The sequence below is a fragment of the Melospiza georgiana genome, chromosome 3 (genome assembly GCF_028018845.1).
Source record: "Melospiza georgiana isolate bMelGeo1 chromosome 3, bMelGeo1.pri, whole genome shotgun sequence".
Taxonomy (NCBI): domain Eukaryota; kingdom Metazoa; phylum Chordata; class Aves; order Passeriformes; family Passerellidae; genus Melospiza; species Melospiza georgiana.
In genome coordinates this window covers 46,310,772-46,337,387 of record NC_080432.1, presented here as the reverse complement: position 1 = coordinate 46,337,387, position 26,616 = coordinate 46,310,772, and the positions used below count along the sequence as shown (strand labels likewise).

At 37.6% G+C, this 26,616-nt stretch overlaps 1 protein-coding gene across 4 annotated transcripts in view; it reads left to right on the top strand.

The window, feature by feature from the left end:
• The window catches only part of SMYD3 (SET and MYND domain containing 3), a 381,051-nt gene that overhangs the window by 319,220 nt on the left and 35,215 nt on the right, over window positions 1-26,616 (top strand). For all 4 annotated transcript variants that reach the window (XM_058020608.1, XM_058020609.1, XM_058020611.1 and 1 more), the window contains 2 exons: window positions 13,132-13,219; window positions 16,538-16,712. In XM_058020608.1, the coding sequence (XP_057876591.1) occupies window positions 13,132-13,219; window positions 16,538-16,712 (263 nt within the window). The remainder of the gene's footprint in view (window positions 1-13,131; window positions 13,220-16,537; window positions 16,713-26,616) is intronic.

Sequence of the window (26,616 nt, the reverse complement as noted above, 5' to 3'; positions counted from 1 at the left end):
CTTCCTTGGGAATGTTAGAACTAGCTATTACTGGTAGGATTTCTTTTTTTCAGATGCTGTCATTCCTATAGCAGTCACTATTTGGTCTCTGCTGAACGACAAGCAGAAATAAGAAAAGTCTCACTCTGGATTAGCAATCTAAAATAAACATAGAATATTCAGAGAGAATTAGCAGTAATTTAAATATAAGGCTAGATCAGAAAAATCACTTCCCAAACACTTTTTCCTGCAATGATTTTGGAAAGACTTTTTTTTCCTAAATACATATAGAAGCCAGTCATTGCATTTTCTGAACTTGAATATCTGAATTCTCTTTTGCTGGAGCTCCTATAAAATCTTGTGTGTTTCAGCCTGTCAAGGTGGTTTCTAATAACAGTAGTACCCTAGGGAATAATCTTGATTTTTGATGTTTTTTCTTGATCTGTTTATCAGTCACTTTTTTTCTGTTTTGCAGCGTGTTGGATATTTTAAAATGCCATTAATTAGGTAATTTCATTGAAATATGATAGGTTTCAATTCAGATCCCTTAAGTCATTAAGAAAACAAAAAAGATGTTGCAACTTTAAACTGCAGATTTCTGGACTGAATGAGTTTCGATTTTCTGGATACAAAAATCTGTCTGGTTGAAGGTCATCCACTTTGGACAAAATAATATCTACATCAGAGCCAGAATGACATTTTTTCCTAGCTGTTAGAGCAGACCCTATGTGGTAAGAGAACCCTACAAGTCTGTCTGATCTCACCATCAGGTGATGGGTGAGATTCAGGTGAGTCCAGGATGGGCACTGTATCTTTCTTCTAGATTCCTGTTCCAAATCAAGTAAAAATAGGAGCTTGGATCTTTTTCTTTCTAAGTGTATATTTTAATGAGCTACAAATTTTAAAGAAAAAATAGAAGAAAGTGATTGGAAATACCTTTTTTTCATTGGTTCTCTGGACATAAGCAAAATCCTTTCTGACAGTAAAGCAATTTATCATTTACCTTTGAAAACTCAAACTAGGACAGCAAAATTATATGGGCTGACCATAAAGTCAGCCTTTGTGGGCATGCTGTATATTTTGATCTCTCCATTTTATTGTTTTGTCTGTTCTTAGACTCTCAGCTTTTGGGACTAATATTCTCTTTACTCTGTGCAGAACTAAAACCCCTGAAAAACAATGTAGCTGTGATTCAGATACTGCCAGTTTTATAAATAATAGCAACATTAAAGTCAGCAAACAATCTGAAATCACACCAACATGGAGGGAAAAAGAGGTGGAAAAGTAGTCTACTGTTTATCAGCAAATTTGAGAGTTACTTAAAATAGGACACAATTTTATTATCTCAGTGAATTTTTTTGCAATATGCCATCTTTAAGTAATTTCAACTAAAGTTTTTTGTCATCTTTAACTCATTCCTTGTTGAAGACATTGCTCTGAAGACATCACCCACTACTACTCCATGGGAACCATTTTCATTCTGAATAAATGTTTAAACTAAGGTTCCTATGATTCTCCTTCATATCAGTGCACTATGTCTTTCTCTTCAGATTCTGAATATGCTTTCTGCATACTCCACATTTCTGGTTCTTAATGCCATCCTCATTGTATACTATATACTTTATGATGCTCAGCAATTTGTGTTTTGTTTCATTTTTCTTAGCCAAAAAAAAAAAAAATTGTCCTGATAAACCTTTCCTTTCTTACAGTGTATTTTTGTCTGAGATCACTTACTGTCCATACAATGCCCAGAAATCACTGGAAATAAATACTGCAAATACAGGAGGTGCAAATGCTTGGTAAAGATTAGATTCATTGTAGTGCCTGTTGTCCTAGTTTGCTGAAAATTCCAATCAGAGGAGAGGAATAATGGCTGGTTGTGTTAAGCAGGTTTGTGCACATTGAGCCTGTAAGTATGACCATGGTTTTACCTTAAATGGGTCAATAATAGCTTTAAAAAGTCTGGGAAAAGTTTAATCCAGTGGTCCTGGTTTTTATCTGGTAATCTACCCATCATTAAATCTGTGAATAAACCATTCCCTCTCTTGGAAGAACAGCACATTCTGTGAACCCTTTCACTGTGATTGCTTTTTGTGATGAAGTGGACATGTACCTGCACTGGACAAACACAGGTCTGGCTGGAAAAGCAGTATTGTATGCGTATGTGTGTGCAAAGGTACATGCATGGAACGTGCAAGGACAGTTTAAAAGATTTTCCTATTTCATGAACAATGTGTTCCACATCCAGTACATGGTGGGGGTTGTTTTCTTTTGCTGCTATTTGTTTTGTGACCTTTGTTAGGTAATGTGAAGCACTATTTCATATCTCCCTTCATAAATTAGATGCTGAAATGCCCATTATCTGAGTAAAATTAAAAAAGATGAGTTATTCTTTTGTATATCTCAGTATGGAACTTATTAGAAAGACTCACATTGCTATTTCCCATGCCACATTGTGAAAATGCATCTTTCACTCTAGGCTTATTTAAATTAAGTGAGATGGCTTTCCTGCCAGCTGCCTCTAAGCTTTTAAACACTATTTGCAAGCCAAATTTTATTTTTCAAATATTGATTGACTGATTTAGAACTGTGTGGCAAGGTCATCAGGTATCATGAGTTCATTCTAATTGCTTTTTGACAGTGTAATAATTCAAAATTGAGATTCTGGCTGAATTCGTAGAAAGCACCATAGGTTGAGAAAGACAGAATCATCCTCTTCAGTGCCTAAATCATTTCCAGTCCTTAACTAATATTCTCTGAGGTGTATTAAAGCAAGAATGAGCTCATTTGAATAACAAGGAAGCCTATAACTTTTGAGACTGTAAAACTGCAGACTAAATGCTTTGGCTTGAAAAATTGCTATGATAAGCAATGTGCCATATCAGCTTCTTGCCATAATTTAATTCATGTCACAACAATGCAATAACTAAGCTGTAGTTATAAATTTTGTATTTGTGAGCTCTATTCTGAGACATGGAGAGAAACTCTTGTGTGTGTAGAAGCCAGCAGGCTTTAGAAGGCTCTATGTACTCCAGCCACAAGAGTTACAGAGGACTGGGTAATTTTTTTGACCTGCTGCAGTATGTCCTGCTGTTTTCCATGAGATTGCTCAGTGTATTCTGTGGAAGATGTTTATTATACCATTAGCAGTGGTTTGAACTGGGGACTGTAGTAAAACAATGTATCACAATTCTGCCCAAGACTTATCTGAACACCGTCATTAAGAAAAATATCTGGCTGCATCATATTGATTATGTATGAATCTTTGTCTTAGTGTTGGATATAAACTAAGGCTCCTGCACTTCCTTTAACAACATCTAGACAACAAAATTTTTATTCTCAAAGTATTTCAAGTTTACAGCTTTATGTAAAGCTTGCGTCATTCCCATGCACAAAAGAAATCCTTCCGAGCTTTGAGTGCTTTAGATGTGATTCCAGCTACTATCTAATAATACAGTAGCTTCAATCTCTAGACGTTTTGTATAGTGGAGAAAGACACTGAGGTTCTGTGGCTACTACTCTGCATTTGGTTAATGAGGGTGGGGGTCCATATGAAATGAGTTGCTTCTCCCTGCCACAAACCCTGACCTGCCAAAGAAATGTTACAAAGAAAGTGTTGAGGTAGCTTTTTGGAAGGGCAGCACTCATCTATCTGACTGGGAGAAATATTTTAGGACATTTTGTCTGTTTTCAAGCAATGAGTGAAGTACTTAGAGGAGAGTACTTATCAGGACATAAAGAAATAGATGTCTGGTACTGTGGACTGTTTTTGAAAACTGGAAATCCAGTGTAGATTATGTAACACCAAAGTAATTTGTTGCATCAGGTCCCAGGAACAGTTGCTTTGAGGTAAGATGTCCAATTTTCAGTACAGGTGGTGTGATGTAGGCTACTTCTCCTTGCTTTGAGTCACCTTGACCCATCACCATTAAATGCTGAGGTGTTTAAATACTTCTAAAACTGGCAGTCAACAGGAGCCACCTGCATGGGAGCTATCCAAACAGTAAATAAAGGCCCTGAGAAATATTCAAGGGTCTTATAATAGTTTCCATGGCATTATGACGTTTTAGAGAATGTCTCTTTCACTTTCTTTTGTATTTTTTGTGAAAATGACTAAAACGTTCCTATTATCGAATCAGAACAACAGAAAGATATTGGAAACTGTTTCAAGCGCTTGTTTGCCTTGTGGAGTGCTGATCACTTCCCTTAAACCCTGGAAGAGCCTTCACTGTTTAAATTGGTGTTTGTTAGAGGACACTCAATAATAATTCTCGTAAGAATTTCTTGAAATGACTAAAACACTCTACATAATCTTTTTTAAGTATTTGCAAACTTCTTCTTTGATTATATTAAACTAAGATTAATCTAGTCAAAAGTCAAATATTTTGTCAAAAGTCTAGAGCAGGAAACTCCAGGTATTGTACTCACTCAGGGAGCTGCAGTTTTAAAATATTAATTCAACCTCCTTTATTCATGACCTTAAAAAACCTGGAGACTGGAGAGTGTGGATTTGAGTACAGATGCTAAATATTCAAGAAGCACACTAGTGAGTTAGGCAACTAGTTTTTATCAGCACTCTAGGAATTTTGAGATCCAGCAAATGTTTTAAGGTGTAGAGTGGATTAATTTATGTATTATCTTAATCATGTTGCATGTTTATTTCTAAACCATCAGCCTCCTGTATTTCACACCCATTCATTCAGAAAGCACATGCTGAAGTAAATAGTATCTTTTTACATTGTAGTATACATTAAAAAAACAGAATTACTATAGCTACAATTTTATCATGTGGTATCTCATGCATTAAGATATTAAATTGTTTTGATATTAGTTCAAAACTAGTATCTAAATTAATGTCAGTATATCTTCAGTGAGAACCAATAATTCAATGGGCACAAGTTCTTCAGATCACTGAAGCATATATTGAACTTCACAAGTAACTACACTTCTACTTAGTGAAGTGTTTAGTCATTTGCATAGATATTAACTTCAATGGGATTTATATATGCTTTTAAACTTAAGTACATATTTCAGTGAGCTGATGAATGTGGATTGGATTATTCCTCGTGAATAACTGAAAATTCTGAGGATTTTGGACCTACAAATCTCTTCTGAGCCGCTAAATGCACTCAGTGGCACTCCATATCTCCACAGGTTGCAGAATTAAGGAATAAAGAAGATTTGCCTTATAGCTGTCAGTTTGTGTGCTGAGAGACCTAGAGATTGCCTTAACAAATGTGTAATGTCTGAGACAGTCTGTGAAATACCAGTCTCACTGTTGCTAGGGATTAGGCTGAACAGTATCCTTGCTCAGGTAGATGAACTAACACAGGATTTGTTTTTGTACTGATGCTGGAAATGACAATGGAATTACAAACGTGACAAGAATTTTTGGGTGATCTGGCATAAGGCCCTCTCTCACTCCTGCTAAGCTGTAAGTAATTTCCTTTGCTTTTCCTCACTTCTGGTTTTTATGAGTTGATAAATAGTGAACTTCTATTTATTGCTCTTCCCACTGTCTAATCAATTTTTATTTCTGCTTGGATGGGAATTGTGCAGTCAGCCCTAAGCTCCTGGCATAGGGAGATTTCTAAAGGCAGTGCTGCTACAGACACAAAACTCGGTCCTGTTGCTCATCATCCTGACTGGGGGTAGGCACTGAGGTCTTGGGTCTGCAAAGTGTCAGTCATCCCCAGGGCCTGAGCTGTGTGGGACACAAAGATGGGCAAGTATGACTCCAAAAAGAGTAGTAGTATGTAAGGGACCTAGTTTAAAAATAAATATGGTTAATGTTTTGGGCACCAACCAGAATAACTTACACTTGACTGAAATGACTTCAGAATGCATTAAATGCATGTGCCTTTCATTTGAGGAGTCTCCAGGTGGCAAGATGCTATAATGTAGTTTAGCTGCTTAGCCCTGTGTATTTGTTATATTTTGACAGACTGTCTTTAGATACTATCATGCTTTCTTGCTAAGTAGCCTAGCATCCTTTTATACTGCTTTTTAAGAGAGAAAATGCTGCCTGGAATGTTATTTGTAGAGATTTTTATCACAAAGAGTAGATGTAAAACAGAAAAGCTCTAATAATAACACTTGATCTGGGAGCATTATTGGGTTTAAAGAAGTTCCATTGGGCTCTGATGTTTGAGACTAATAAGTACTTTGAGCTGTGTATTTTCTCTTACTACAGGAATTTTTTTATATGCACACTCTAAATATATATACACTCTAAAGGTTGTTCTGACAACACACTTAAATATTAAATCACCATAATAATCAGTTATATATAATGCTTATGAAATAATTCCAAAGTGTATTCATAATAACTCTGTTTGTAGAGTACACAGCATTTTCATGAATGAAATGAAAGTAATTGCAAAAACATTGCCAGTAAAATTAATGGATGACAAAGACTGAGAGAATAATAAACATTTCTGAGAACAGATAAATAATAGAGAGTAACTGGAATTGCTGTTAAATTGGACCTATTGAAATATAATGCACCACCACTGCAAGGGTGTTCTACATCTGAAAGGGGGATCTACAGCTATGATTTGTTTCACCACATCTCAGACAGCTACGGGATAAATGTCATCATCTGGGCTAGTTGCTCTAGACTTTCTTTATGGATAAAATGGAGAAGAATGAACACACTTTGACTGTCATTCATCTGACATATTTTAGAAGCCTGCTTTAAGATAATGCAAGTTGCACCCAGAGAGTTTTTCTTTATCATAGAGAAGGGTTGCCCAAATATCTACATTTGAGCAAATGAATCTCAGTATGGGTGTCTGAACACCCACAAAAGAAATGGAAAAAATTGTGTTTTCCTCTGGCAAGGAAAGCTGATGTGACCCTTGAATCTATATAGCAAGGGAGTCAGTAGGAAGAACAATGTCCATTTTCTTCACTATAAAATTTTCTTCACATTTATGAGGTTGCCTGTGTATCATACAAAATACAGATGCAGTGATCTTTGAAAAGGCTGTTTAAAAATGTGTGTGTCTTAAATTAATAGCTGAAATGGGATTGCAATAAAGGAGAATGGAGTATGACTCTGACAGAAATGGGATTACTATTTTCTGCTGTGCAGAATTGTGAACCTGGCAGATATTGAACTTGCAGCGGTAGAGGTTGAGAATTGTTTGTCTGATTGCTTCTCCTGCCTTATAGTTTGGCTTAACTAAATCTAAGATGGACTTATCTTAGTCCCATTTAATTGTATTAAATTAAACTGACTTCTTAAAATAGACTTGCTGATCTTAACTTTTTCTTTATTGAAAGCATCTCATTTTAATAAATTTCTCACAGTTGTTTTTGATGTCACTTTTAAATTTCTGTGTAAATATAGTAATGTTGTAACTAAGTTGGATAATGTTAAGGGAAGGTTATTCATACTGCCCTGTGAAGGTGTTTGTCTTTTTGCATTACTTGTATGCAGGGTGTAGGAAGACCTTCATCTTGGTCTCAATGCCTAAGTAGAGCACTTAAACATGAATGGTGTGAAGAACTGCTACATTTTCCGATATCTATATGATGAATAGTGTTACTAACCTGTGCAGTTCTTATGCACTTCCAGACACCAGAGGCAGTAATCCATGAAGAGCTGGTATTGATTGTGTGAGGGAATGCATCCTGCCTAATACTGAGCAATGAACTGCACAGATTCAATATAGCATCCAGCTCTAATGTGTCTTGTTTTACTCTGAGAATTCAAAAATAAAAAGTACAAATTCAATTTGTTCAGAAGTTGAAGCCCATCCCCTCCTAAGAGCCTTACAGGGAACACAGTATTGTTTATGTTTGCAAATAGAGTACCTTTGGAACTGCCCCGTGTCCCAGCCATGTGACAGAAAACACAAGGCTTCTGGCAAGGACAACCTTATGTGGGTTGTAGAGGATAGATAAACTGGTGTTTGTGAACCTGGCATTATTTTTCATGGAGCAGGGCAAGGGAGCTTTGAGAACTTCAGAAATCCCTTGTAAATCTTGAATCGCAACATGTGAAATTATCAGTGCTGTGTGCACTAATAATTTCCACATACTTGTTATTCTTAATGAAGTACATTGACAAGACTGACGGTGAGTGAATCCTCAGCTGAAACTGCAGGCTTTTATAAACCACAGCCCTCAGAATCTAAGAGATGAGAAGTCTGATTCTGGGTTTAAACTTGATCCATAAAATGTTTCATAGGAGATGACCTCAGCTGTTTTGAGGAAGCGCTCAAGTGTGTTTTCCTTTTGCTGTGTCTGTAGCTGCCTGCACCTGTGATTGCCTGGCAGGCCCTCATGCCCTTTTTGCTCTGAAGAACTCATGGCAGAAATTTAGTATAGCTGCAATATCACAGCTTGTGTATCACATTTTCTCACTGACTTTTCTTCATCTTCCTGAAAGGGAAACTTCAGAAGATGTGCAGTGTCTTTACTCATTTAATGCTTTTTTGCTGTCTGGCATAAAACAACGAGTTACTGAGTTTACTGGAAACAAACATGCAGTAGCTCCTGCACTTTAAAATAGAAGCAGAAATAGAAAATCATTATTTGTGCTTTCAGAGTACAATGTATCAGAGATCTGTTCTAAAATGTCATTCCCTAATTTAAATGTGTATGAGCTCCTCTGTTCTGTTCAGATGCAAATCTGTAGTTGCTTAAATTTTTAAATTAGGAATTATTAAAAATGAATTCGAATTAAGAATTAAGGAAATCATATGTGATGGACAAAAATTTCTATGAAATGGTTAGGTATTTGAGGTATCTACAGCTTTTAAGGTGTTAAAGTATTACAGTTCAGAAAACTTAAAAAATAAGCTTCCACCAAAAAGAGAGAACAGGGTTATCTGCTGCTGTCATGCAGGATTATTATTATTATTATTATTAGTAGTAGTAGTAGTAGTAGTAGTAGTAGTAGTAATAGATTTTGTGTTCAGAAAAAATTATTATTATTTACTGTGATTTTTCAGTCTTGCAAAAATATCATATCCAATCATATTTCTTGTTAGACTCCAAATTTCTGTTTGAACTATGCTTTATATGTTTTTATCCTTTGTAAAACTGACATTTGCTGGTTGCATTGCACTCTTTTAATCCATTTGTATATTTAGAAGAGCAGACACTGGTCAGGGAAAACTTTAGTCCTTCTTTTTCACTTGTCTCAGAGCAGCCTGGGAGTCCAATGCCTCCTACAAAGCTTTGCTTATTTCTGCCTATGTGGGACTGGATAGCTGAATTCTGAAAACAGGCACATAATGAAGATGCCATTGGACATACTTCAAATAGGAGGAATGCTGGGAAGGACAAAAAGAGATATAGGGGTTATTTACCATTTGGATTTTCCAGTTGCCACTTCCCCCTTCCCTGAAGGGGTGGGTGAGGAGTGCTTCATGGTTTCCTCTCTGTGGGCAATGTGGGGCTTGTTTCTCTACCCCCACCTATGACAAGGAGAAAGATGAACTTTGTATAGAGGACCAAAAATCCATGTCTCATAACTATACTGTAACCTAAATGTGAAAGGAGAACTAGTCCTTAATAAATCTTTGTGGTGGTCAGGAGGGTTTTGGAGGTGCAGTGCATAACAACAATCAGTGGGGGAGCTGCGGGAGCACTTTTGGGGAGAGGGCAATGGTGCTTGCTGGTTAGCATGTGCTTGTTTTGGTAAGAGAAATATCTTCTCTCAGAGGACATGCTGTCCATGTGGGAATCTTTCAGCAATCAGGATTTTTAATGCTGTGATCACAAAGAACAGTGATTGCTAACACTGTGTGTGACAGCAGTAGTGCCTGATATTAATATGCAGGGAGCACTTCCAGGAAGTATGAGAACCAGATGAGTAACTGGGGGAAGAGGAGTGCTGTGAAGGAGCAGGAAGGCAAGAGAGGCATTTATCTGTACTTTGTAGATTACACTCCTTTCTAAGGACAGTTCCATTAAGGATGGAATGTCTTCAGGACTCAAATAGCAGAAAAGATAGAGAGAGAAGTAATTTTTAGATAGAAATACTGGAGAATGAAAGAGGTGATTACTTTCAAATGCTTATTTCTGTGGTGTCTGATGTCTGTACTTGTTTCAGGAGATGATGCTTTTATAATAAAACTTCCTATCACTTAAAGATAGAACTGCAGATCATTTTATATTAGGCCAGTCTTCAAACAGATTGCAGTCCTCATCAGATACTCTCCAGTTTTCTTGTTTCTCTCCTTTTTGTTAATGCTTTGTGACTAGATTATCTGGTCTAATTATTTTTTGGACCGAGAGAAAAATATTTTGTTTTTCTGAGAAACAAACTCTTGTGTTTAGTGTCAGAGTTAGAAATTAGGAAAATAATTAGGCAAAAATTGCCAGCTCTTCCTTCTTTTTCGAAGGCCTCTTTTTTCTTCAGCTGGTGTTCTTTTCTATAAATGAAAAAAAGTCCATCTTTATTGTTGGCAGCTCTGCACTCCTGGAGATTTGACTGGGAACTTGTTCTCAGAAGATGTGTTTGAAAGGATGTTACTCCACAGAAAGCTGTATCTCTCATAGCTGTTATGACCACGCTCTTAGATTGAATTTAAAAAATCAGTATAACTTTTAATCATGTCAATTATTTTCATAATTCCAACTCCAAGGCAGCTTTGTGTTTGTAACTGGCTTAATCATATTGCATGGACATGACTTTGAAGATGTTTCCAAGGTAGAGAAACAACTTACCTGGAGAAAGCTTATTAGGCTGGAAGGCAGTGTTCCCCGTGACAGCCTCTCCTTGTTGTTGCAGCCCCTGCTTGGCTGCCTGTTTGGAAACAGCCTCCATAGCTTGAACTAGAGCATTTAGGAAAGGACAGGACTTCTTTCATGTGTGGAAATCTGACGAAGACCAGTAGAAGTGTAAAATGCCAAGCTAGTCATATCTTTGTTCTTATGTCAGCCAATCCCTAAAATGCCTCATCTTAAGAACACAGAAAACATCTCATTGAAACCTGTGACTTAAATCCTTCCCAGAGCCAGGCATCCTGCCCAGATCCCTCCATCCTAAACTCTCATACAAAAAGGATAAAGACCATGAATCCAAAGAGGGCTGGGGATTATTGGTCCAGCAGACTGTCTCTATTCTCTACCTGGATATGAAGCCAGTGTTTACTTAACTCTATGCACTAGAGTGAAGGCTGGAACCCCCAACCTTACCCTGCTTTATGCTGCTAATTAAATGCCAGAAGACAACAGGAACTCAAAAAGCTGCACTAGAGAAAGATTAATCTCCTCTGAGTGAACACTTTAGTCATTCATCCATCAGTCTTGCTATGTGCAAATTGAGCCTAAGTCTTTGGCCTTGCTGCATAGTTGTTTTCCTTTTTTCACTTACAAATCTCTCTCAATTCCCATGCTTCTGAGATTTTAGTTGCTAGGCTTACAACATGTTAGAGAAACACTCTGAATGATACTTGGGCTAGTGAGAAAAGAGAATTTAAAACACTTTTTCTGGTTTAGTACCTCCTTAAATGGAAGATTTCACAGATGTCATTATTAGTATCTTATAGTCTGAATTTATTTTTTAGATCAGTCGATGAGCAGCACCTGACCCATGAAGGCATTTTAAAGAGATTGTTTCAGGTTAACCAGCTGTGTTCAGAACTACATGTGGTCCCACAAAAATCAGTAGAGGTTACATTGGCAGTAGGAGATTGTGTCCACCTGCTGCAAAGCTGGAAGAGGGCTGGGCAGGTTCACTCACTGTGTTGATAAAATTTCTGTGGTATGAGCAGGTTTGTCCTAACATTCGCCTTATCCCTTCTGGTGGCAAATTCAGCTCTGCACAAAATTATTTCCAGGTGATCATTTCATTCAGATAACTGATTGTAAGGGAAGTTTATGTTCAGAATGCAGTGGGGTCAGGCTGCCTCCCTTGTAAGGCCCTACAGGAAGGTAGGGCAGCTGAGAACAATCTTGATTAAATCTTGATTTAATCATCCCTGGAATTCACAGAGGTCTGCTGTTTCATGAAGCAGATGGAAAGACAAAACTGCAAATTGAATGTGAAACTGAGTGCTGATTTTCACTGTAAATTTTTTCTGAATTTATGGCAAATGGGGAGCAGTGGAATAAGAAAATTATGCGATTCTAAGCAATTACAGATGATGGGCTTTTCAGTGGAGGTGCTTCTGTGATTCCTGGTGAGCATCTCTTTGTTACAAAGTGCTTGGTAAGATTTTAACACACTTTCACTGTTCCTCTGCAGCCCTCTACCCCTGCTGAAGACTGATCTTTTTAGAACTGAATTTAAAATATTCCTGCAAGACTTTGCACTTTAAAAACCCTCTTATTCAAAGTAGCAGGGTGTTTTATAAGGAGGGAGCAGTAATGAACTGCAGTGTATTACAGGCCTGAGTTTTAAAGATATTTTAGTTCTGTAGCAATGGAAATGGAAGAACTAGATGCTTTTGGAAATCCCACACAATGCTTAACTGTGTCTGTAAATGCTTTAATGCATTTGTTCCAAGTGGTTTGCCTAAGGTTCAGTTAGTCACTGCTAGAGAGCTGAAATGGGAAACTTTCTCTTTACTGCTGTGGCCATTAATCTTTTTTTTTTCTTTATGAGAAAGTGATAGGAAAATGTAGCTGTTTGTAGAATCCAATGGAGTAGGGAAGAAATAGTAATGATTTAAATGGTAGTTCAGATTTTTTCTGAATTGTACACTTCTCCTGGAACCTCATGTTTATAACTGTAATGGATGACACTAAACTCCCACTGTTTGTCTCTGTAATCACCATGTGGTTAAGCAAAATTACTTGCTAAATCCTTTCTACAGTCTGCTTAAGGGAAGTCTTAGGTAGCAGGTCTTTGGAAGAATTTGATCTCTCAATGCATTTTGATAGTAAAAACAGGCTATTAATTCTTTTCTTCTGGTTGATCATAGTTCTTGTTGCAAATTTAATATCTGATTGGAGTATTTAATGTTTCCAAGTTTGCATTCATTTTTCTCTATATCATCTCATTTGCTTGCAAAACAGGCTGAGTATGAATTCCAGATGAAATGGGGGTTTTGTGTTTATAGAAAACAGCAATACAGTTTCTACAAGTAGCTTTTAACAGTTAAATCCTTTAACCCTGTTTTTTCATCATTACTGCGTATTGTCATTTTACTGTTTTTCTCATTATATGCATTTGTTTCTATTTTCCAGGATGCTGAGAAACTGGCTGGTGAAGAGCATGCCTGGAAAGAAGTCAAAGATGCTGTAAATGAAGTGAGATATCCAAAATCAAAAGAAGGTATCCTTTCAGTGACAGGCTATAGTCTGTCATTCAGTAGTGGGAAGATCCCATTAGTATGCAGTTCATCTCTTGAGATTAGATTCCTAACATTTACATTCTTTTTATTGTAATGTTTTTTAATTAATTTGATGTTTAAAATGTGTAAAATTCTTAATTTTATTAATAATGGAGTCTCTCATTACTTGGAATGGAACTGCTTCATTTCAGGGATGGTAGCTACCAAGGACATGAAGGGTTATTTTGGCTCTGATTTGGATTTCTGCTATCACAGCCCACCATTTCATATAAATCCACTTCTAAATGAAAGCTCAGTTTGGGCAAAGTTAAATTCTTTGTTCCTTTACTCTCCCGTGAATGTTTACAGGTTCTCATTCTTTGCACAGCAATGACAATAACAAGGAAATAATCACAGACAGGTTCACAGCAGACATTATAGCATCATTATAGTAAGATATAATAATATATAATAATAATTGGCAATTAAGCAAATTGAATGAAATGATCTTGCACTAATAAACAGAACTGGAGTCTAATGGCTGTCATGTAGATATTCCATCCAATTAAAGAAAGTAGTGAACAGCAGCAACCAAGAAAAGATGAGCAGAAGAGTGGTGGAGATTTTTACTAGAATACTATGGGGTTTTTAATCTCTTTCTTATCTTGGTCTATTCAGTGGAATTTCCCTGACTGGGAATTCAGCCTGCTGTGGCAAGATGCCTTACCACTTTCAGAAACGTGGGCTTTCTCTCAAACTAGAAAGAATTTAATCTTCCAGTACTCCTTTTTGGCAGCATGAAAAACAAGTTTGCATAGTGATATTCCAGGCTGGAAACAAGTGATCACAATTTATACAGTAACAAAAAACCCAATGCATTACACTGAGTTTGCTTCTTTCTAATCCAGAGAGATTAATAGTTTTAGGAAAGGGAAAACAATCATCCACCTTGTTTTAATCTCATATAGTTTCTAGTTTGTTTTAAGTTCCTCTGTAGTCACTGGATTGAAACAGAACTGAAATAGTTCTTCAGGGCCCACCTTTCAACCTGCATGTTGAATTATAGATATATAACCCAAAGGTGCAACAGTTCTTATACTTAAACTATGCAGTCAGAATACTGGTCCTTTTTAATGTTTCTGTATTAAATTGCAGGAGAGATTGCATTAATGTGTTTTGTGAGTGTCTTTAATTAAGATTACTGATTTAACTGATAGTTAAAAATTAATCAAACACGTGGTAATAAAAGGCATCAGGACTGGCTGGAAAAATCTATTCTTGTTGTCTGTTCAACTTCTGTTGCCAGTCATGACTATTTGAAATTTGTCCTCTTTCCTTCCACTGCACCACAACAGCAGTGTGAGCTGGCATGCAGTGGCGAGTGCAGTATTGAATAGGGAACTTGACTTTTGTCCACTTGCCAATAATGAGTAGCAAACCTTCCTGGCAGACTGAGGCACATAGTTATTAGCTCCTGCAAATATAATTTTTAAAATTAATTATTAAATTAATAAAAAAATTTAATTAATTTTTAATTAAACCAACACGTTCTACAGTTGGGAAAGTTGGTGACTCCCACACTCTGACCTACTGACGGTAACTGATGGGGTGCTGAAATGCTAAACTCCTAGTTAGAGCTGCTTGGGGCAGTCCTCCTCTCCTCCTGGGCTGGTGCAGGACATGCAGCTCTTTGGTACTGTTGCAGCTGAGGGCAGATTTTCTAGCTTGCAATTTTACTTACCTGAAAATTTGGTCCAAGAGGTTTTGTTGTATAGCACATCTACTATCAGAGGCTGGTGAATGCACAAAGCAGAATAATGAAAAGTAGAAGCAGACATACTGTGCATCAGCTAAAATGGTAATCTTTCAAGAATGTCAGTGGCTTGTACTTTCTACAAAAATTGTATCAAGTGGAAATAACATCCCTCATTCTTCTGGTTTTTGTCCTTAATCAGTTGTAAAGAATACATGGATGTTTGCCAAAGATATAAAGGTTAAGGTGCAATTTTATAATAACACATTCCTTCCCTTATATGGCTCTTTCAATCCAAGGGCATGAGAGCAATTCACAAATAATTAGTTTAGCCTTGTAACAACCATGCTATAAATCCTGGCCCATGGTGGTCACATTCTTAAATTTAAGTATGTAAATATTCCCATGTTCAACATGGACTAATTACTTCATCACAGGTTTGTCATTGTACACTTTAAATTCATTGCTGGATTAGTGTGAATAGTACTTGCAATGATTTGTGAAGATAACCGCTGGACTTCCTTGAGCTGATTGTGTGGAAAGGGCTATAATACAATCAATGTTATCACTTCTCTTGCTGTAAGTCTAATTTTTTCTTTATTTAATTTCTTCTTACTTGTGTGAGTAGTATCTTTTTGGTGCTAAGACTGCTTGCATTCTGGGACTCCCATGGGTACAATCACAGGTGGTAATACTCATTTGAAAATTGCAGGTTTTGGAGTTCAGATTAGGCGTGGTCAGAGAGAAAAGAAACCAGTCCTCAGAGAAGTCAAATCATGTAGAATGTAATGGAAAAAGTGATTTGTGCTAGGACTATCCAAATCAAGTGAGTGCAAGGTTATCTTTTCTCACAAAAGGAGGAGGTTGGTATTCAAATCTCACAAAAAATCTTGTAGCATTGGAGGTGAAAATCTCCTTTACTGCCAAGATCATTAGTCCTGAACTACAGTCAGACATCAAAACTGTGATACTTTTCTTTCTCATGCATGAAACGTGCAGCTGTACATGAAAAGAAAAATCACAGTGCTCTTTATGAATGTTTCAAGGAGAAAATTAATTCATTTCAAGAAAAGGTTCTAATTTCATGAGAATTCTAAAAAAATAAATGTGAAGCATAAAAGAGTGAGTCATTATATATATATATATATATTATTATTTTAAATTCTTCTTTTAGCTGCTGGGACTTTTTAAAAGACATTTCCATGGACTCTTGCCCTTGGCTTTAAGAAATGGAGTATCTTAAGTAAATAATGTTTCAGTACCTAAATAAAAGTTATTTGAATTTTTGTAATGTGTTAAAACATCCTTGCAATTTTCATCTTTCTTTTACCATTTATTGCTAAAATACTGCCTTCTATAGAAATTGTTTTGCTACATGTAAACAAAGCACAGTTACCTAAGCTGCCACTTCAGCATTAAAGTATGTTTTCAAGAATTGTAGCAGAGTCTGGAATGATGACAACTTTTCTATTTTAATGCTTAGAGGCTCTTACTCCTTGCTAAACAGCATTTAGAAGTTGTATTTTTGTCTGATTAAATAAATTTCTTTAACTAAGGCCAATAACAGAGTGGAAGCATATCCTGGCAAGGTGCCAGAATCTCTTGAGGAGCCACAAGGGTCATCTCCCAGATACAAATATCTACCAGCTGAAAATGCTTGACTGTGCCATGGATGCCTGTATTAACCTTGAATCCTGGGAAGAAGCATTGTATTATGGCAGCAGGACTCTGGAACCGTACAGGTAAGGGATGCAATTGGTTCAGCTGGTTCCAAAGACAGGGGAGAGCTGGCTGTCTCATTGAAAGTGAAGACTGTGCTTCATCTTGATATTTCTTACTGTTTTTATTTCTTGTGGGTATCTTGCATTGCTTTCCAGGTTGGTGAATGAGGCAGGATGCTCATTCTGCTTTCACAATCAGGCTGAAAGCAAATAAAAGGATAACAGGAACTATAGTAATAATAACTTATTATTATCTCCTTGTTTTTTCACGTGTTCAGATGCTGCCCCATCCCTGATCAGAAACTGACTTTCTGTTTCAGGCTCCATTGACATGAGGATATCAGTGTTTTATGCTGAGACAGGGCAAAAGTGAGGGGCAGGTGGCTTGTTGAAATAATGTGTATTCTCTGTCTACTCTATACATAGATTTTATAGAAAGAATAAAAAAAATTCTTGAAAAGTGAAATTTCAACTGGAAATTGAAATTGAAAAAGCTCCTGGTCTTTATTCTGGGGAGAGATCAAGGTGGTGAAGTACTTGCTTTTCTTCTCTCCTGATCAGTACTTGTTCCTGTGCTATGTGCTGGGAGAGTTTCTGAGGCTAATGGTCTTTTGTTGATAAGGATAGTTTAGGAGCTCCTACATAATGTGATAAGGCTTGAAATTGATTGGAGCCTGGAGTTGTAATGCAGCTTTGGTTATCTAGTACAGAAAGGGCAGGTGCTTCTGCTTTGGTCAGTGTGCTAAAAGCTTTAGAAAGCTCACATCTTTGGGTTCTGAATAGTTGCATTGTTTGTAACTAAATGTAAGCCTGTGCTGAGTGTCCAGGTACAATGTCATTCACACATGAATGTTCATCCTCAGGAAGGTATTTTTTACAGCATCCATTTCCTCTCTGCTGGTGCACCACGTGATGTTTCAATACACTGTGTGATGCTGAGGAGCGTGAGGGGTGTGCTAGAGCTGAGCAATATGCTCTGCTGTGAATATGAACATTTCAGATGTTACATATTTCCCTTAATCAAATGGATATGCCATCAGCATTCAGCATTTTGCCTGAGGAAATCCCATATGGCAGCCTGTTTCTGAATAAAACTCTGGGCTTCACTTGAGGAGCATAGTGTTTCAGAGCTTTCCCTAAAAAGTGATCATTGATGAACCTGCATAGGCTGTGGTGCATCACAACTGTGGAGTAGCTCTGTGTTCATAATGACTATTCATTTTCACAGAGGAGGACATGAGTGCCCGAAAATTTTCATGTTTCTTAAGGGTGAAATTCACGTTGTGCATGTCCCACTTAACCTTTTACACAGGGCTTGTGTAGTACTGCAGCAGTACATGCTTCCTGCCAGTGTTCTACCTTGTGACACACTTCAGATGAACAGAGTATTCTGCATGTTTAAATGTTCCCCTATTAAATATAAAAACCAAACCTCAGTTGTTCTGGGTTGGTTTTTTTATATTAATTCAGTTCTTCACAACTGAAAACTGAGCATTTATTTTCGGCAGACGTTTCTGAGAGCAGAGATTACAGTGAGACCAAGTGCAGTCTTAGCAGATAATTTAATAAAGCTTTCTCTGTTTTGCTTGCTGAAGTGTACCATCGTTTTCAAGCTGTTTCATGCAGCAGTTTGGAGATGAAGGATTTGACTGTGCATCCAATTAGCATCTCTTAAGGTAATAATTATTTACATGAGATATTTGACCTTTTTTGCACCTTGGAGAGCTTTTTGTTATTCTCTCCTCACCCAAAAGCATTATTTAAGAGAGATTTTCAGTTGTTTCTTCTTCTTTTTACCTTCAAGTCATCACTACAAGCTTTGACACACCTGAAACAAAATCCTCAGTTTCTCATTACAACAAATTGTGCCCTAAGCAGCAGGAGAGCAAATCCTAGGAAATCCTTTGGGATACATTGAATTTCTCCTGTTGAATCAATCTACTGCTTGGCTGCTCCTGCAGTTCCATTATAGCTACCTATTTTCCTTTCCTCAGCTCTGGAAAAAGTATTCATACGATCTCCACAGGGAATCACCTGAGAATTCACTCAGTCCATATAAATAGGAAATCATTGTTACAACTTTAAAGGCTCTGGAGACTTGGTCAGAACCAGTTTTAATTTCAGGTAATGTGTTTATTGTGCATTTTCCATTCCTTTAGCAGCAGGATTAATTTTCAGTGCTGTGTGACACATTGTATCATAATGTATGTTTTCATTATGATGCTTGCTGACTTTTTCAGAATCATCCACTTCATGTAAGTGGCAGAGATAGATCTGTACTACATAAAACTGATTTGTCATGCTGGATACCCAGCCCAATGTTTTAGGTAGCAATTAAACCCATAAGGAGCATTGTTCAGGACCCCTGATATGGTTTAGCAAACAGAAAGGAAGAGGTAGTGTCTGCCAAGACGAAAAGCTGCCTTCTCCTTTTGTGCTGAACTGTAGCCACCCATTTTTTGTTAAAACCTACAACATGTACTTTCACTGAATAGCCTAAGCCAAGTGTATCTACATGGCTTTCCTAGAAAATGACACATTAATAGCCTGTCTGTCCAAGAGCCTTAACCAAAGCTAAGACATTTGCCTAAGTGAAAGCTGCCCCATGTCATAGTCAGCACTCAGCAGCTTGCAAAAATAAACTTCCTTTCAAAAATCCTCCTGAGCCTTAACCACAGAATAACAGAGTATCAGCAAGAGGTGTTACACGGGTTTGTCATGTCTCAGTTAGCACATTCACACTCTGCTCTGACTGCTGCTCGTGAAGGATCAGATTCAGAGATACTGAGAAAGACAGATTTCCCTTAGGTTACCTCAGAGGAAGGACCCAGCATTTAGCCCTTAAATTACTGACAAGGCACATATGTTCTGGGGATTAGGTTTGGGGTATATTTTCCCCTTGTCTCAAGTATTCAGTGCTTTACACTGCTGCCAGAGAGTGGAAAAATGCATCCGTTATAAAACTCAGCTAGATGTCCTCAGCTATTGTGACAAGGGTAAGAGGAGGAAAAGAAGTAACTATGTGACACCACAGGCCTGCTGGGCTTACCTGCTGGATAACACCATGTCACCTCTTTGGGCTCATGGCACATCAGGTTGGTGAGATTCTGATACAGAGACAACAAAAATGTTCATCGATTTCTGCTCTGCGCTGCTTATAATCCCCTGCTGAATTTCAAGCGAATGTAGAAATCCCACTGGTTTTCAGATGGGTTGTTTTAATTGAAAACCCTTCATCTCCAGTGCTGCAGCATTAGAAGTGACTGGAGGGCTGCAATATAACAAGAGAAAATCCCTGCTTTTCATGCCCTGCAGAGGTGCTGTGCAGAAGTGCTGCTCTGGCTCCTCACCCAGCAGCCTTGCACGTCCTTCCCCCTGCAGCCCCTCCACTGAGTCAGCACAAATGCAGGGCTTGTGCAATGTGCCTGTTCTGCTCCTGCAGTGGAGGGAGCTGGGTGGGTGTAAGCACCACATATTTGTGTTATCTGTGCATCATTTGTCTGCCCTTCTACCTCCTCCTATTCTCCGTCCCTTCCAGTAATATTTTGTAGTATCCCATTACTTCCCCTTTTGTCAGTGACTGAGTTCATTTAGGGAACAGGGAAAGCAATCCCAGGGAGTGCAGTTTTGGATTGTTCTGCAAAGGGCTGGGTTTAAGAGCAATGACTGATGTGTTCTTGTCTTTTTCTGGGAACATGGTTGAATTTTCATTGGGTTAATGAAATACCAGCCAGGAATTTTTGATTTAAAATTCTAATTCAATATATATGATGGTCTATATTTTCCAAGTATGTGAACTTCAATCAAAAGGCAGATTAAAAATGGATGGTTGCTATAGTATCCTTTTCTTGAATCATGATCTTGTAAAAAGGCCAAAAGAAGCTATAGGACTTAATATTATGGGAACAAACTCTAAACCTATTTTCTCTTCTTCAAGAGGGATTTCCAATAAAGAGTCTGACTTTCTTTTAGTCTGATTTCCCCCCCCTTTTTGAATGCATTTAGAAAAAAAAAATCCTTTTTTTACAGCTATGTGTTTTGCAATACACATGTGATATATGCAATGACTGGAAATCATTCTTTTTTATCAAATATCTTTGGTTCTTTAGTGAGCTCAACAGACTTCTGTGTACTGGCTAGTTCTGAGGCACTTGAATTGAATTTGTATTTACATTGAAAGCTAGAGAACCGAAAAATATCTCTAAAACTGCACTGCAGTGATGAGCAAGGCCACTGGGGGATGCTCCTGCTCAAGGGTTACAGCCCTGGTCCGGTCGGCACCCTGGTTATGGAAGGTCCCCCGGGGCTTCGAGCGGGGCTGAACCTAGAGACAGCACTAATTCCGTGACCAAAGTTCAATGTCTTAATCATAAACCATCAGTTGTAAACATAAATCTTACCTCTGGGATCACCCGAGAGGGAGAGAAAAATGTCAAGGTGGAGAAAGCAATTTAAAGAAATAATGAAACAAAGAACAGAAAGAACTAAATCTTCCTTATTCACATTGCTGGGGGTTTTAGAAAATGCCTATGGCATTTAATGTTTAGGGCAAAATGTGTCAAAAGAAGATGAAAACCCAGTATAAATAAGAGAGTGTATTGTCTCTGGTTAATTATAGGTAATTCTTCCAAAAGACAGATATTTGTAGCAATATTTACACCATTTCTGGCTTCCGTGTACCTATTTTGTCCATACACAGGGAAAATGCTTGTCACTGGGCTGATATGTTTAGGAATCCATTCAAACACTTCAGCAGCCCACTTCTGTCTTCCATTTCTCCCGACTTCCTGCCCTCCACTCCCAATAACCTTCTCCAAAAAATGAAAAAGAGAGGTTTTACACCTGAAGTCTGGTGCCTAAGTTACCGATGACCTGATCAATCCCTTTCCCATGTAGGAATTGGATTTTCTGTTTTGCTGGTTGCTTGCTGTGTATGTCTGCCGAGCATCATCACCTTCAATTCTTTGGTTCTTCCCTAGTTTTGTTTTTCTTGTATGTTTCCATAACAACCCTGAATTGTCCCCCAAAGTGATACTGACCTGCATGATCCTCAATGACTTCCATAAACTCACACTTCCATAAGTGCTCCCCCTTCCACCTTTCTTTGTTTTCACATATTGTGCATATGGGAAAAAATTCTTACTATTCTCTCCAGTCATGCCAGCTGTGTTTTTGGTGTAATTTTGATGTCACTGGTTTGTCCAATAGACTCTATCACACATGAGTAGAAGCTCAGCAACAGCAGTCTTAATTTGCAGTGCCTTGTTCAGTGTATACCACATTTTTTAGGCTAAGATATCCTTAAATAACTACATTGCTGCAAGATTTTTGGATCAGTGTATGTCCAGTAGCTCTATATTTGTATACTGATGCTTACTGTCTTCTAGTTTCAGGTTTAGTTTCTAGTTTCATCTTTCATTCGTAGTAAGAGCTATTTGAATTTGAATTTTACAGATAGTGATCTCCTAGAGATGTTAGTGAACTAAATCACTAAGTTTCCCAGAGTTGCATATTTCTCTGACACAACTGCAAGTGTTGATTTCTGCATTTCTCACATAGCATTTCCAGGTGTTCTTAGATTTCACAGATCTTGAAAGTTCTGTGTTCTTTGCAATGATAACTTCATCTGCAGGGATTTCTTTTGGGTTTTTGGGTTTTTTTTACTGTAGGGTCACTTTCAGATTAAGATGCTAGACCATTCAGAGTGGTTCATGCTTTATCTTGAATAAGGATTTTGGTCCCAGTCTGTCTGCCTACCAGGGCCAAAAAATTCAGTTTACTTTTGGTATTTTTTGGTTTTTTGCTTTTCTTTTTTACTTAAGCACTAATTGCTGGTATTTTTGTCTTATAATCAGGGGATCCTTTCTTGGTTTTTTATATGTGCATGCTTGCAATTTACAAAGTAAGGACTTATGCAGCCATTACCTGAGCTCTTTTCATTAGTCTGCTTGCTATTACACACTAGATTTGTGTGCTGTGAAAAAAAAAAAAGCAACATAGTTATTCTATTGAAACAATTTTGAGAACAATTTTGGGGAATTCACAGTGTCTGTATGGATTTTGCAAAGAAGAAAAGGGTGGAATTGATGGCATACAGATTCTAAGCAAAGATTTGGTTAGAACCAAAACTTAAATGAAGTTGGGAAGTGATTTCAAGGGAGCAATTAACAGTTAAAAAATAGAGACATATGAAACATCTATGGCATTTTAGATTCCTTTGACAGTAACTGAACATTGCTTTGCAAAAGCTACTTTAGAGGTAGAAATCATGGTGAAAGGGAGAAAAAAAGGAGGAGAATCACTTAAAAAGACAGATAAATTACAATTCTATCTCTGATGAAAGAGAAAAAATGAGAGGGCATGAAGGAAACAGGAGCAGAGAAGCTGTAAGGAACAATGCATTCTCTGAGGGGAGATTTAGGAGAAGTCTGATTTTAGTCATAAAATACCCTTTTCTTTGTTAGAATAATTTGTCAATTTGAGTTGAGGAAGCAGAGAGAGGAGACTTGGCAATACTTCCAAGGTGGAAATCAATTAAGAGTTCCTTGTGGTACAGATGCGAACAGTAGTGAAAAAATAAAATTGTGGTATTTAAGCAAGGAAAGAGAGATAATAGAGATAAAGGCTAAAAAAGATGAAAAGGCAGTATTTTTCCCCATTGAAAAACCAGAAGAGTTTGTGAAAAGGAAAACCATAGTCATGAGGAAGAGAAGAGGAAAGGAGCAGTGGATAAGGAGAGCAAAGAAATTGAAGAACATAGTTTGTTTAAAGGGTGAATCAATGTGAATGGCCAGGGAGAGTGAGAGATGGAAAGATGGTGCTTTGAAGAGGGGTGTGCTGAGCCTGAAAATCGAAGGAGGTATTGTCAAACATGAACCATGACAATGAATTACTAAGTTCCTAGTGAGATGATCCATGCAGCAGGGAATGTAAAGAATGAAGATCACAGAGGTTCTGTAGTAAAATAGGTGATGCTGAGTAAATCTGAAATTTCACAGACTCATATTGATGGGAAAGGAAGAAAAAAAGAAGAGCATGCAGATGGGAGAAAAATGTAGGTTACTGCAGTGAGCAAATCCTAGAGACCACACAATTAGTGATGAGATGGTAGCCTGCAAGCTCACCAGATCTTGAATTTACCTGTATTTGAGTAAAAGGGCTAAAATGTTGTGAAAGATGTAATTAGGAATGTTTTATTTGGATGTACCTGAAAACCAGGAATATCCTTATTTTTGGGTGCATAAAGTTACCTTTGTTAACAGGTTCACTCCTGACCACTATACCAAATCCCTATGAACTGTATTTCACTTGACCAGGTCAAGGTCTGTTAATCAATTTTCCTTAACCCCATAAAACTAGAAAATCCAGTCCTTCTATACAAAGAACCTTGGAGGTATCAAACCTAATTCTAAATTATCTAATCCTGGTATGAGAACCAACACAGCCACATTAAGCAAGCACTCTGCCTTATGTAATTAGCAGTAGAATTGTGCCACAGGGAAATGCTGAGGATACCAACTACTATGGAAACACTACTTGTGCTACCTCATAAATACAGCAGTTTATGGCCTTCAGAAATTTAGTCAATGCCTAATCTTTCGAATATTGGATTATGCAATTTCAAGTGAAAAAGTTGATGTTGTATTGACCTTCTGATCAACTGTAAAACCCTTTTGCATGTATTCCCTTGGCTGCCACAAAAGGTGCTTCGTTTCCACTCTGGTTTTCTATTAGAAATTCTATCTGCTTTAGGGCAGAATCCCAACTACTTGTGTGTTGGTATCCAGCTCTGAGATGCTTCTCACCTTCAGATAAACCAGTTCCATGGTTAAGGAGGTAATTCAGTGCTGCTTCTCTCCTCTTCCCCTGAGTATACTGGAACTCCTTTTCTAGGGTTCAGTTTGTCATTTTATCATCAGGCAAGACACAGAAGCCTGAATCAGCTTTATTTATGTGACTTTGAAGATGAAATTAGGAAGAAAGAAACCAAAAGCAAATGATTTTGGGTAGAGAGCAGAATAAAGGTGGTAACTGATTACAAATGCTGGAAGGCTAAAATACAGGCAGGCTATAGTGCTGCTAAGGAAAAAGTTTCACAGAAACAGAAAGTGTCTGCCCAAAGGGCCATGAAAACTGATGAATGTGAGAGCAAGACAAACATATCAAAGAGGAAAGAATCACCCTCAGAAAATAGTGCAAGCCCACTGATTAATAATAAAAAATACATATTTTAAAACCAAAATAAAGTCATCTTCTAGGAATGCAATGCACTCATGTCCAGCAAAGGAAGAGCATGGGTCTATGATATAAGCAACCAAAGAATGATGACAAGAAGCCTGGAAATATCAAAATTTGGGTGAAAAGGTCTTTCTTTTAACTCTTTCCTATCATCACAAAATATCAAAAAGGGAGAGGGCAAAGAAAATGGCTACTTGCCACACTCTCCTAAGTTGCAAATACTCTCCTAAGAGGAAAATCAGCTTTCACTAGCCATGCAATGTGCTCTTGGAGGCTACAGCTGATGGGCTGCCAGAAGTGAAGATAAAGTTCTGGAATCAAAGTGTTTTCATTGTAGTGACATCATGAATTCATTTACATCTTAATTCAGGTATGATGAATGATGCACACCAAGGATACATTGTTCTTTTAAGGCTGGCCAGCCTTTCAGAAACCTTCCAAAAACTGGCAAAAGTGACAGCCAACAAGTGGAAGTGTCCTGAACCAGCTCTTTCTACTTGAATCACTGTTGATGAAATAGAAAAGAGAAAAGAAAATATTTTCATGCAATAGTGTGCTTGGCAGACTTTGAAAAATGGAATTAGATCCTACTTTGCTGTGAAACAAAAGTCACCGTATATAGAGTCATAAAAAGGAAAAAATATTTAGGAGATTAATTTTCTCAGCATAGGGCTAATTTGCAAGATTTACCAAAGCATTTTGTGAAGTACTTTGTTTTAGACTCTGGCATAAACTACATGTTGTAAAAATGTTTGTGTAAATATGGCTGGAGACCTTGCCTAAGAAGAATGGAAAATTGCTGCATGTTGTAGTTTGAGATGTTCTGAAACACAGACATTGTGTCTTCTGAAATGCAACACAACTTCTCAAATCTTACCAAAAAATCACAGAGTAAATTATGACCAGGGGAATGCCCTACTAATTAGTTACATGGTCTCATGGCTATTGCTAAAGATAAGTTATCTTAGATATCTGTCTCAGTACCGTGCCAGCATAAGGTCTCTTATTTTTCAAGGGATTTCAAAATGCCTAACCAAGTTGGGTAATATTACCTCTGCCAATTCAACATCTCAGAATTTTGAGATGAAAAACAGGTTTGCATGCTTACAGTAAGATAAAATCCTGAAAGCATACTCAAGCTTTATCAGTTGCTACCTGTCTGGATGCAGTTCATCTGGGTATTGTCTAAGTTTGCAGTTCAAGCCAGCTCTTCCAATGCTGGATGTTTATTAAGAGATGCTATTAAATTGTGTTGGGTTGCTTGTGCCAGTAAAGAAAAAAAAACAGAGGTGGAGGGGATGGGAAGTGTGGGTTGCAAGGTCTTTTGCATGTGAGAGAGATCAACATTAATCTGTGACACAAAAGTATATTGACTTAACTAAAATTGTTAATTTTATTAAATTCCACATGCTTTCAACCCCCTGCCTTGCTCTGAAAGCAGCACTGTCCCGGGGAAGCACTCCTGACTTCTGATACCTTGAGGAGAGCAAGAAAGTCCAGTGGTTAAACTGTGATGTGTTTAATTATGTTTAACACATCAAAGAACAACCAACTCCAGATATTGCTGTGGAACAGGACTTTTCCCATCTTGTTTGCAGTGGTGAGGACTGTCACTGTTCTTGATCTTTGCATCTGAAAACCCCAGGGTAGAGCATTGACTGCATCTAAGTGACACTAAAAGAACTCA